At 48.9% G+C, this 13,130-nt stretch overlaps 1 protein-coding gene across 1 annotated transcript in view; it reads left to right on the top strand.

The window, feature by feature from the left end:
* BCL11A (B-cell CLL/lymphoma 11A) overlaps positions 1–13,130 on the top strand; it is a 74,209-nt gene that overhangs the window by 55,457 nt on the left and 5,622 nt on the right. Inside the window, 1 exon segment of the mRNA XM_009282511.1 lies at positions 9,179–10,897. Within this exon segment, the coding sequence (XP_009280786.1) occupies positions 9,179–10,897 (1,719 nt within the window).

Here is a 13,130-nt window from a genome sequence, read left to right as displayed (position 1 = left end):
TTGAAAGGGCTTTGAAGCTCTTCTCGGGGCAGGGCTTAGATGAGGCTTGGTCCTTGGTGGGTCACAGCCCAGGTGGACCTTCCAGCAGGGGACACACCTGCTGCCAGGTAGGTCCAGAAGAGCTGATTCAGCAGGTGTCATCCCAGCGATGTCACTCCTGTTTGAGTCCAGTCATTTACAATCCCCGTGCCCGCGCTCGGGAGAGGCAGTCCGGGAGAGGCGGGCGGGGAAGCCTGCGCGTCTGGGTTGTTGGTTACTTCGCTAATGATATTTTTAGCGAAACGAGATGGTATCAGTGAGGAGTTCCTCCTATGGGGCTGACAGCGCTGTGTAGTTCACCCTTTAGGTCCCGCCGCCGGTGTTTGAAGTTAATGGAGCTACTACCCATGTGATGCTGCAGTCTGCATCGCCTGTATTTCTCCGTCCCCGTAGCGTTACTGCATAGGGTGCATACGTGTGCGTGATCAGCTCTTCTTTGCTTGAGGGGTTTCTTTTAAAAACTTCATTCAAAGCTGAATTTCAAGCACAACGTTATTTTCCGACGGCAGGTTTCTTCCGTTCCTCGCTAATCAAGATGCGACAGATTTCCACCCCCCTTAAGTTTTAAAAAAGCACAAAATCAGTCGCAGCCTGATACCTTACTTGCCAAGTTGGAGCTCGAAGCAGGTTTTTTTGGTGGCCAAATCGTAATCGCCTTGAAAATGGCGACAGACGTTGAGGTCAGGCTGGTATGCCTGGCAGCGCTGGCGTGCTCCGGCGGGACCCCAGCACCCCGCGCCTCCCCACCGAGGCTCCGGCAAACCATGCATTTTTTTGCTTGTCGTTAACAAAATATTTTTTTTGCGGGAAAACTAGGTGTTACGGGTTCGGTTCTGCTTAGAAGAATGACTAAATACACAAAATATGTTGAGGCTACAACCGAAATGGTCATCCATGAAGTTCGCACTTCTCCTGCAAGGGCCAGGTCTTCCCCAGGGTTGCGAGGAGCGCGGCTGCCGGGCTGTGGATGGAGCCCTCCCCACTCCCGCTTGCGTCCCCCGCCGAGGATGCTGCACGTTGCTCTTCTGCAGGGAGGAACTGGCCTCCCTGTTTCCGTCCCTTCCCACTCGCTCTTTCCTCAGGCCCAAAAAACTTCTGTTTTGTGGAAACCTGAGCAGTGCTGCAAAACCCGATGAAAATTTGGCTTTGGGAGAAAAAGGTGAATTCATGGAGTTCCTGACTCCAGTCTAAATCTTTGAATGGCAAGGCAGTGCCAGCTGTACCTTTGTTTTTATAATTGCTGTCGCTTGGGTTTCTTTTTGAAGTTTGGGTCATGGCGTTAGCGTTTTGGCCTGGTTCTTCTTCAAAAGAAGGGCTTTTAAAAGGAGATGTAATGAAAAAATGGCATTATTGATACTCGGTTTAGAAAATATTTGGCCAGTTTTATTCAGCTGATTTCAGGGAGTTTGAATTTGCGGGAAAAATAATTATTTTCAGGAATATCTGAATATAAGTCTTTTATCAATAAGTTGTAGGTAAGGAGAGGCTGGTAAAGATGGCAAACGGGGTGCCGAGGGCTCCACAAAGCAAAACATCTAGTTTTTTGACATTTTCACAACTAAGCCGGTCCCAGGACCCGCCATCAGGCCTGTTCATAAACAACGTGGACTTGATTGGCAGAATTTTATTCTTCAAGTGCACAACAGCAACGGTGCTTCTCGTTTCATAAGCAATGCTACGTCGCTTCCTAGAGAGTTTTGGGGACATTTTCCTTTTTCAGTGTTTCTGAATCCAGTTCATCTAGTGATAAAGAGAAAAGATTAGAGAGAAAGTACCCTGTTGTACATAAATGCAGCTACTGCTGTTATTTATTATTATTATTATAATTATTATGACAACAACAGTGACAATGCTGATGCTAACAGTGCTAACAGCTACTTATGACTGGTTAATGACGGACCAGGCTAATAACGCGCCTTTTGCAATCTGGAGAATCGGGAGGAAGAATTAGTGCAAGAAGGAAAAATTTTGTTTGGAAAGTTACAGTTTACCATCTAAACTGATGCTACCGACTACCAGGAAAAGGTGAGTCACGACAAAGCAGCTATTTCTTACCAAGGGAGAAGTGGGCTGCTGCAGGCGTGGAGTGGACCCACTTATCTCCCGGCCCTGCGACGCTTCCTGCGTCCCAACCGTTTCACTTCTCTAGTTTTCAATTGAAAGGAATTTCAACAGTACGGATTTCCAAAAGAGAGAGAGAGGAAAAAAAAGAGATATTTGACAAGCCAGATGGAGAAGAACTGAAGCAAGTACAAGTGGTAACAATTAACTCAATTTTTTTTCTTCCCCCCTTTAAATACCATAACAACTCCAAATTTATCAGTCCAAAAATCAAGCAGTCAGTTAACATTAAAGCTGAATAAAGAAGTTCCTGGGTTTGGCTCAGGCTGTTCCTCTGATAATTGTTTGGTGGCGAGCAGAAGAGAGGGGGGTGCTTACTGCAGGTTGCAGGTGTTTGAGTCGCTTTTAACTTTTGTTCTCTGCAGTTTGATAGCAAAAGGTATGTACGTGCCCTGTAGGTGCAGGTGGTCCGGAAAAGACGCCTTGGCTTTGCTTACACGTGCGGGTTTTTTGGGGAAGGTGAAGGAGAACACAGGAGCTAAGCCACCGAGGCTGGTGGTGCTGGCTTGCGGAGAGATGCTGCCGAGAACAAGGGCTGGACCGACCGGGCAGCGAGGGCCAAATCTTGGTCAGCTCAGAGATTTCTCTGGCACGGGGATTTCTCCGAGGGAGTAAATCTGCAGCTGTGAATGAAATCCTTGCTAACACCATTGGCATGTATGCAGTCACTGCTTATGCTGCCGTTTTGTTTGTGAAAACACTGGGAAAACTGGGGTGTCTCTAATACTGCGTGTTTGTGGGCAGCCCGTACGATGCCCTGCGGTAAAACACACGTTATATTAATATCTCGCTCCTTAATCTGGTGGTCCTTCCCGAACGACGTCCTGCGCTATGGGCTGCCTGTTTCGGATAGGGGCACTGAGAGGATGCTGCACGTGGTGTTTCAGTGTTGCTCTTCCGTAAAGCGCTGGTGTGTCCGGCGAGCAGCTTTCCTGGATCCAGCCCTGACTTTTGAGAAACGAAGGAAGCTCTTCCAAAGCACATTGGCACACACATGCAGATTATTCCATTACTCACTTGGCAATGCCTGAACTTGCATGCCTAGCTCCAGAAATCCTTCCCCGCCGCCCCCCCGCCTCCCAGCAGTGGCATCTAGCTGACAGCTTCTCCTCCCAGCTGGTCTTCTCCCCAGCATCTTGTCTGGCTTTGCTGCTGGTGGCTGTGGACGTGGCTGTGGGTCTTGCTCGGAGCCAGCTATATTGTGCCTGGAGATGTTGGCTTGCTTCGACTCGGACTTTGAGCACGCCGGGTGTATCTGTGAGCACAGTCCAGAAGAACCAGCTTTTTTTCTAATATGAAAAAAGCCCCTTAATGCTGAAAGCAGCCATCTCTTCATATTTTACTGAGTAATTGTGCCAACTGCCCTTAAAGGCACTCCAATACCTTTAAGGCACTCATTTGTTAATATTTTTCGGATCAGAAGCTAAATCTGTCACTCGTGTGTCACTGGTTAAATCACTTCTTTTGGGGGCATGGCAGGCAAGAGCTGTTCTGCTGCTTTTTTTTTCGGCAGGAGCCAATAACTTGAGAAACACTAAACATTTGTGCTGTAGTGAAATGCCGTGCCCTGTCACTAGTCCTTTGCTGGCCGGGATGTCGAAAAGGAATAAATACGTAACGGTGGGTGAGTCTTCACTGGGTGAGACCAGTCAGGTTTCATATTGGCCCCGCGTTTGTATTTGGTACATGGTATCCCCATGTAATTCTCTTAAAGGGGTAATTTCCCAAATACGAAGAAAATGAGCAGTAAGATTGAGTGGGAGGAAAAATGTACAGGCAAAAATGCAAATGGTAATTGGAAGCTATTTGTAAAGAGTTGATGAGCTGTCCAGGAAGGAGAGGGCAACTTTGGCCCAAATCCAAAACCCACTTCACCCGCTTCAGTGATGAGATGAGAACAGCAATTAGATATTAAAAAAATCAATATATGACAATTAAAAAAATGGAAAATAGATAGCAATCAATCGCAGTGAGAAACGGTGATGGGTAGAGAACTGGTCAGGGGAGCTGAAGGTGCCGAGGAAAACTCGTGCTTGGCAAGGATGGAGGGAGGAGGAGAGCTTCTCAGGGTCCTAGACAAAAGAGAAACCCTAGAAGTGATGGATGGAAGAAGCAGTAAGGTAGAAATTTCTAATAAATATTTCTGCTGTAGACCTGGAAAGCAGCAGTGTTATATTTCTGTATCATAGGCGGGTGATGACGGTTTTTCTAGCTCATTAGTAACCAAGGAGAATTTTATACAAGGTCCAATGGAGATAAACATTTTTAAATGAAAAGGCCCTGACAACTTGCACCCAAGAATCCCTAAAGAGTTGTCATGCGATGTTGGTTTTTAATAAAGCTTACGGACTGGGAAGATGCTGTCAAGAGCTGGTCGGGGTAACGGTGGGAGAGTTGGCAACACTTTGCTTATCTCTTCTGGGCAAAATAATTGAAGAGATGATGTAAGATTCAATTGATAAAGAATTAAAGGATAGAAATTCATGCCACTCAACTTAGATTTATGGAATATAGATCTTGTCAAATAAACCTGATTTCATTCTTCCAGATGACAACTTTGGTTGATAAATGTAGATGAAATAGACTCTGCAAGGCGTTGGATGCGGTGCTGCGTGACATTGTGTGTAGGAAGACCGAGCACTGGGCGGTATCGCTACCACGGGCGATTAAGAGCCGGCCAACAGATTTGGGAATGCGGGGGCTTAGCTGGAGAAGCTTCGGTGGATGGGAGAGGTCAGCAGGGGCTCCTGGGAGCCGCAGCGGTGGGTAGCATTTCGTTGGTGGTTTAGAAAAGAATATGCAATTATGACTGATTAGTGTTGTGGATAAAGCAGAGGCGGGTGGACGGATGAAGAGCAACAGGGATGGGTTTATGGGGTGGTTTGGAAAGACTGTCAGGCGGGGTGTGTTGAGAGCACGGTTGGGTACGGCCTGCCGTGGTGCCTGGCTAGAAGAGGGGAATTGGGGCTGTGCGAACAGATCCAGGGTGCGGTACCCCAGAAGACAGCAGCTCTGCGGGAGGCTTAGCGGAAAACCAACTCCTTCCCAGCATGATGCTGGGCTGAGAAGGGCTAGGCTGGTCCTTGTGTAGTGGAGGAGGATGGAGGGGTGGCTTCAGGATGAAAAAATAACTGTATTTTGAAGCGTGCCTTGATTTCAGGGTGCACAAGTACCCTTGGGGTGTGTGGGGGGGCACATTGCCTACTAAGGGGCTTTTCAGTGTGTCGGCCAAAAAAAAACCTCAACAGAAGAAGAGAACGGGTAGAGGCTGGAGCCAGAGAAATTCGGGTGGACCCCAGTACCCATCTGTGAGTGTGGTTAGCTGTGGGAACTGACTGTGGTGGCAAGCAGTGGGTGCTCGTCTTGTCTTCTGAGCTGGTTTGAACGGTTTTCACTGGGATTTCATGCTTTGCCCTAAAGACTGTTCGCGGGGCTGGAGGAGGTTACACTTTACTCAAAGACACATCGCGTTGGCCACGGCACAGGACAACTGAGTGACATGTAATGCAGGAAAGGTCAGAGAGTAAGAGCTGGTAGGCCCTTTCGCCCTTAAATTCCTTGACGCGAAGCAGCCGAGGACATGGGCTCCAGCTCCGCTGCCGGTGGCCATGCAGGAAAGGTCAGAGAGTAAGAGCTGGCAGGCCCTTTTGCCCTTAAATTCCTTGATGCAAAGCAGCCGAGGACATGGGCTCCAGCCCCGCTGCCGGTGGCTGAGGAGGGCTGGTTCAGAAGTGACCCTCTTCGCATCTCGATCTGAGGGATTCCCGCCAGCCGCTTGGAAATCGGCCGAAAGCTCCGATGGCGTTGCAACGCTGCTTTGGATAACACGTCCCATCACATTGCCCCGGTGGATGATGAGGCACCAAGAGCCCCGTGGGACCTTCTCCGGCTCTGTCCTTGGCCAGCACCGGCTACTGCATCTTCCTGCTGTGCTTTCCTCACTTGCCCGTGGTCTTGCCCGGATGCTTTAGCTGGGAAGCCCGTGTGGACGTAGAGGCTGGCCCATAGCTAGGAGACATCAGTGGATCCACAGCCTTCGGGTCCTACAATCCCATCCGGCTTTTGGGGGGACCCGAACGCTGTACCAAAAAGCATGGTGGTGGGATGGGAGGAAGGAAAGGCGAGTCCCTTCCAAAACCAGGGGTTGCCGGGGCGGTCTAAGGACCCGTCTCGCCGCTGGTGGGCAACGCGTGGATTAGCGCCGTAATTCTTGCAGTTTGGCAAGGCTGCATCAGACTGGAACGTATCTCTAGGTGGTGATATGGTCAGTCAATAGCCTTCATAATTAATCAAGCACTAATAGACAAATTAGAAATCATGTCTCTTCAAAGCAGGAGGTGGAGGCAAATAGCTGGTGGATTTTAACTGTTTCGCTGCTTTATTTTATTGCCTGGTTTTATGTTGCTCCCTTGAAAATGGTGGGTTGTTTAGGGAAGTTTTGTACATAAACATGATTTTAAATTTAAATTATTATCTTGATTACCAAATGCGGACACTGAATTGAAAACTTGTTTTTCAGGCAAACAAATGAAGAGTAATATTACGTTTTACACTCCACTAAATCAATGTAGCCCTAATTTTGCCATGCAGGAAATCAATTCCAGTCTTTATAGCAGTCGAAGATGTTATGAACAAAGTAATTTTGCAAATTATGGCAAGTAACACATTTATTGATGACTGTAGTTTAGGAATTTAGAATTTGTGAGCGCTGTAATATAATAAGGCTGTACTGGCAGGAGCTGAGTGAAATACAGATTATACGGTGAAACTGTAATGCATCATTTGCTATTAGTGGACTGGTAATAATTACCAGTTTCAAAGCAGCTTTTTCCATGTAATCTTTAGTCTCAGTCGTAACAGCCCTTCTCATTGACATTATGATTACACAAGCTGCCCTTATGATCTAGAATATCTAGTTGATGGGAATACTAAAATGTGGTAGCGAACGCTCGATGTTGTATCCTCATTATAAGATAAAATGCTATTTTCTCTGACCTGATCTATAAGGTAGAGAGGTGAGGTAGCGTTACATTGTTAGCTCCTACCGTGGTGTTAAAAACTTCCACTTCATTACGGCGAAGCAAGATGAAATTTTCCTATTTAAGATTTTTTTCCCTGGCTCACAAATGAGCATAGGAATGTGAAAGTCCAATTGAATTTCCCTCTAATTTCAGCAGATTTAAGTATTTCTCTGCGCTCGCATGCCTGGCACATACTAAACACCGCAATGCATTTTATTCCGACACCGGCTTCAGGATGAAACGTTAACTATTATTCCGAGGGCTTTTAAAGTGATTAAAGTGTTAAATGCCTGCTGTAGACGGCCGAGTCTCTTTGTACTCGCCTGATTCAGCTTGTCAGGCCAAACGTAGAATAACCACAGAGCTGGGAGGCAGGGAGGAAAGCTGCGACGGGGCGCTACAGCCGGCGCTGCGGGCTGCCTGCCTCTCGTATCCCCAAATCGCCATTCAGCTCGCCGGAGAACAAAAATGCCCACACGAAGCTTTTTTTCCCCTCCTCCCAAGTGAGATGGGAAGCAAGATGGGCGCAGAAAAAGCGATGTTTTCTTTCCAAATCTGCCTCATTTCTTTTTTCTTTTCCTTTCCTTCGTATCAGGCAAACAGGGGAAACCTAATGGGGGCAGCTCTCAGTGCAGCATGTAAAGACGTTTACCCAGGAGTGGTGCCTGTGGAGCAGATGCCTCGTGACGTAGATGTCGGGTCAGGGCAGGGGTACGTGGTGCGGGCAGGTACCACCCCAAGCACTGATGTCTTTGGAGGGCTCCTGCGGTTTATTCAGGCCTCAAGAGCGTGTTTTTTTGTTTCAAATATCACTAAACAGCAGCTCTATGAGAACTGCTGGGCAGGGCTGGAAATGAATTTTTATCCTCCTCTTAGCTCCGGTTTCAGTTTACCAGCATTTAGTAAAAGACATCCATAGGGGGGTGGAAGTGAATTATTCGCGAAATTACAGTAATCAATAAAAGCGCACTCACCTTCGCCATATGTCACGCCACTCCTTCCTCGTGGGCAGCCCTCAAAAAGTTATTCATCCCCCTTGTTTTGCCGTATATTAGAAGGGGCTGCTTTCTGCTGTCATTATTAGCCGGCTTTTTGTTTAGTTATTTATTAGTTGGTTGCTCTTTTATAATGTCCGTGTTATCTCCAAAAATAAATTATCATGAAATAGAGTTAGCTCGCTACTTGCCAAAGTGGCATTTACCATCCTCAGCTTCTTTTCAGTGCAAGAGAAATAATGCGGCTCCGGCAGGGCGCTCGGCCAGGCCTCCTGGCCACCCTCCAGCTATTTCCCTGGCGGAGCTGCTGCTCTCCCTGCCTTCCCCTCTCCCTGTCCCGCACACTATTTTATTTCATTTTCTTTTTAAATTTTTTTTTTTTTTGCCCCAGAGTCGAATCTCTGCTAAGGAGCACGAGATGCTGCCTAATTTTGTACACATTGTTAGTCTCTCAAAATAAGGAGAAGGCTAATAACGTGATGTTGCCCAGCTTGCTAGCAGTTGTGATGCTTTGGGTTGCTGCTTTGAACCGATGTACGTGGTTTTCTGGAGTGCTTTTCAGAAGGGGATTTATTTATTTTATATCTATCTATCTATCTATCTATCTGTCTATCTTTATTTATTTATTTATTTCTCTCCAATTTAAATGTTAGCAGCCTCTTGCAGCATCAAGTCTGCCGAGTCGTAGCTGGCATCAATTGACTGAATCATCTGTCTTTTTTTTATAGCTTTTTTTTGCTGCGGTTACCTGCCAGGGTTCGGTTTTGAACCCAGGACTGGGGATGGCGGGAGGAGGTGGGCGCGTTTCGGGTGGGTTTGGACCTCCCCATCGCACCCCTCGCCTCCTCCCGTCCCCCTTCCCCTGCCTGCGCCTGAGCTGGGACGTCCCTTCCCCAGCTCCCAGCTGAGCGTCCCGGAGGAGAGGAGCTTAGGCGGGGAGGCGAGCTCTTGCCCGCCGGTGGGCGGCCGGAGATTGACGCTGCTTGTTGTGTTATCTTGCAGGTAAAGACGAGCCCAGCAGCTACACGTGTACGACTTGTAAACAGCCTTTCAACAGCGCCTGGTTCCTCTTGCAGCACGCACAGAACACGCACGGCTTACGGATCTACCTAGAAAGCGAGCACGGCAGCCCCCTGACGCCACGGGTTGGTATCCCAACAGGACTAGGTGCAGAGTGCCCTTCCCAGCCACCTCTCCACGGGATTCACATTGCAGACAATAACCCTTTTAACCTGCTCAGAATACCCGGCTCGGTCTCGAGGGAGGCGTCGGGGCTGGGAGAAGGGCGTTTCCCACCCACGCCGCCCCTCTTTAGCCCTCCCCCGAGGCACCATTTGGATCCGCATCGCATTGAGCGCCTGGGTGCGGAAGAAATGGCTCTGGCCACCCATCACCCTAGTGCCTTTGACAGGGTGCTGCGACTGAACCCCATGGCGATGGAGCCCCCCGCTATGGATTTCTCCCGGAGGCTGCGGGAGCTGGCCGGCAACACCTCCAGCCCGCCCTTGTCCCCGAGCCGGCCCAGCCCTATGCAAAGGTTGCTGCAGCCCTTCCAGCCCGGCAGCAAGCCCCCGTTCCTGGCCACGCCACCCCTTCCTCCTCTGCAGTCCGCTCCTCCTCCCTCCCAGCCGCCCATGAAGTCCAAGTCCTGCGAGTTCTGCGGGAAGACCTTCAAGTTTCAGAGCAACCTGGTGGTCCACCGCCGGAGCCACACCGGGGAGAAGCCCTACAAGTGCAACCTCTGCGACCACGCCTGCACGCAGGCCAGCAAGCTGAAGCGCCACATGAAGACCCACATGCACAAGTCCTCCCCCATGACGGTGAAGTCGGACGACGGGCTCTCCACCGCCAGCTCCCCCGAGCCGGGCACCAGCGACCTGGTGGGCAGCGCCAGCAGCGCCCTCAAGTCCGTGGTGGCCAAGTTCAAGAGCGAGAACGACCCCAACATGATCCCCGAGAACGGGGACGAGGAAGAGGAGGAAGAGGAGGAGGAGGAGGAGGAGGAGGAGGAGGAGGAGGAGGAGGAGGAGGAGGAGGAGGAGGAGGAGGAGGGGATGAGCCTGGAGGCGGCCCGCCACCATGAGAACAACTCGCGGGCCGGCGAGGAGGGCCGGTCGATGCCGGACGTCATGCAGGGCATGGTCCTAAGCTCCATGCAGCACTTCAGCGAGGCCTTCCACCAGGTCCTGGGGGAGAAACACAAGCGGGGCCACCTCCCCGAGCCTGAGGCGCACAGGGACACTTGCGACGAAGACTCGGTGGCCGGCGAGTCCGACCGCATCGACGAGGGGGCGGTCAACGGCCGGGGCTGCTCCCCGGGGGAGTCCGCCTCGGGAGGCCTGTCCAAAAAGCTGCTGCTGGGTAGCCCCAGCTCCCTGAGCCCCTTCTCCAAACGCATCAAGCTGGAGAAGGAGTTCGACCTGCCGGCCGCCGCCATGCCCAACACCGAGAACGTTTACTCCCAGTGGCTGGCGGGCTACGCCGCCTCCCGGCAGCTGAAGGACCCCTTCCTCAGCTTCGGCGACTCCCGACAATCGCCCTTCGCCTCCTCCTCCGAGCACTCCTCGGAGAACGGCAGCCTGCGCTTCTCCACGCCGCCGGGCGAGCTGGACGGAGGGATCTCAGGCCGCAGCGGCACGGGAAGCGGAGGGAGCACCCCCCATATTAGTGGCCCGGGCCCTGGCAGGCCCAGCTCAAAAGAGGGCAGACGCAGCGACACTTGTGAGTACTGTGGGAAGGTCTTCAAGAACTGTAGTAATCTCACCGTCCACAGACGGAGCCACACGGGCGAGAGGCCGTATAAGTGTGAGCTTTGCAACTACGCCTGCGCCCAGAGTAGCAAGCTCACCCGGCACATGAAAACACACGGGCAGGTGGGAAAGGACGTTTACAAATGCGAGATTTGTAAGATGCCTTTTAGCGTGTACAGTACCCTGGAGAAACACATGAAAAAATGGCACAGTGATCGAGTCTTGAATAACGAGATAAAAACTGAATAGAGGTATATTCGTACCCCCCCATCCACCCCCATCCCTTCCCCATCCCGCGTCCCCGTAGAGGTTTTCTAGTCCCTTGTGATGGAAATCATGGAAGCTAAGGATATTCGGAAAGTGCTTGTCACCAGCACACCCTGTTTATTTTCTTTTTGTTCTCACCGTTTGAATGCATGATCTGTATCGGGGCAATACTATTGCATTTTACGCAAACTTTGAGCCTTTCTCTTGTGCAATAATTTACATGTTGTGTATGTTGGGTTTTTTTTTTTGTTTTGGTTTTTTTGTTTTTGTTTTTTTTTCTAATACCCAGCCACGGAACATGACTTTGGAGTTAACAACCTGGAAACTTAGTTTGCCCTGACCTGCTGGCTTGAGGTGGTCAGCGAGACGGGCGGCTACTGGAAAACCATCAGATGCAAAAAAAAAAGAAAAAAAGAGGAAAGGAAAAAAAAAAAAGAAAAAGAGAAAAGCGAAACAAAACCAAACCCGAGAGCAAACAAAACCGACCATGCTGCATACATCCTGTAATACATATCATGTACAGTTTTGTTTTGTGACGTGCGAAGGAAAACATGCTTTGGGTAACCTTCTACGGACAGGACCGATAGCACCGAAGAAGCGTTGCGTTAGCTAGATTGCTGTCTTAAAAGAATAAACCCACCGATTGGAGAAAGAGTACCCATTAGGAAAAAAAAAAAAGGCCTTTAATTGGAAAGTAACCGACCGCCACCAGTCAGAAAGAGGTAAATTTCTATTAGCGTTGGGTGTAAAACAGACACACACAAAAATAATCTGAGTGCCTTGGATCTGTCGCGGCCGATGCCGATGGCTCCTTTCTGCTCGTCCTCCACGCGTAGCTCGTCTCCACGTCGGGCGCGGGGGGGGGGCTCTCCCACCGAGCGTGCGAGTCCGTCTCGTGTCTCTTACAACGCCGGCTACCTAAGAACGAAGAGGAAAGAGAAAACTAAGGAAGAGAAAGAAATGACCCGCTCAGTCCTAGTTAATCATCATTCTCCCCTGCCTTTTATTATTATTGTTATTTTTTTTTAAACCCGAACTGATCATACCAGTCTAAAAACCCGCTTCGCTCCTGGAGAGAGCTTAAAACGAAATATAGGACCTTTTCCCCCCCACAAACTTTTATTCCCCCCCCATTGATGATTAAATAGAATGTGAAATGCGCAGAGGCCCTTCAACGCCATTAAATACACAAGTAAGGAAATCCGTTTTATGAAGATATTTACTTTTAATAATACCTTTTATTGAAACTGACACCAAAACAAATAAATCCGGAGCCACTTGGTTGTCAAGCTGACAATCAAATTATAAACTTTAAGACCTCGTGTATACCGTATAAAAAAATAAAATAAAAAAAAGACTGGCAATAATATTTTACCGAGTGTAACGGATAGAGGAGCAAAAAAGAAAAAAAAAAAAAATTGTGATTTATTAGCACAATGTGGTACTGTTTGCCATTTAAAACTAGAACAGGTGTATAAGCTAGTATCGACACAGTGATGATTAACTATGAACTATTAAGACTTGCCTTTAATGTGACGCTCGGAAGAAGCAACGGCGAATTTAAAAAAAAAAAAAGAGGAAAAAAAGCAAAAGAGTAGCAGTATCTGTCTGTGCTCCCTAAAAGTTGTCCTTCATTTTTTTTTTTTTCCCATGCTCTGTGTGCTATTTGTGTTGACGTGGAAGAGGATTCCTTGTTTTATTCTTAAGCTAGCGCCCGCCCCGGTTGGTGTTCAAATAGCACTTGACTCTGCCTGTGATGTCTGTACCTTTTCTTTAATCGAAGGTACAGAGGTTGAGTATAAAATAAGACTGCTCAGATTGGACAATTAAGTGCACTGTACAATTTTCCCAGTTTACAGGTCTATACTTTAAGGGAAAAGTTGCAAGAATGCTGAAAAAAATAATAATAATAAAAAAAAAAAATCGAACGTGATCTC

This window comes from Aptenodytes forsteri, unplaced genomic scaffold, assembly GCF_000699145.1.
Source record: "Aptenodytes forsteri isolate BGI_AS27 unplaced genomic scaffold, ASM69914v1 Scaffold5, whole genome shotgun sequence".
Lineage (NCBI taxonomy): Eukaryota > Metazoa > Chordata > Aves > Sphenisciformes > Spheniscidae > Aptenodytes > Aptenodytes forsteri.
This window is presented reverse-complemented; position numbering and strand designations above follow the sequence as displayed.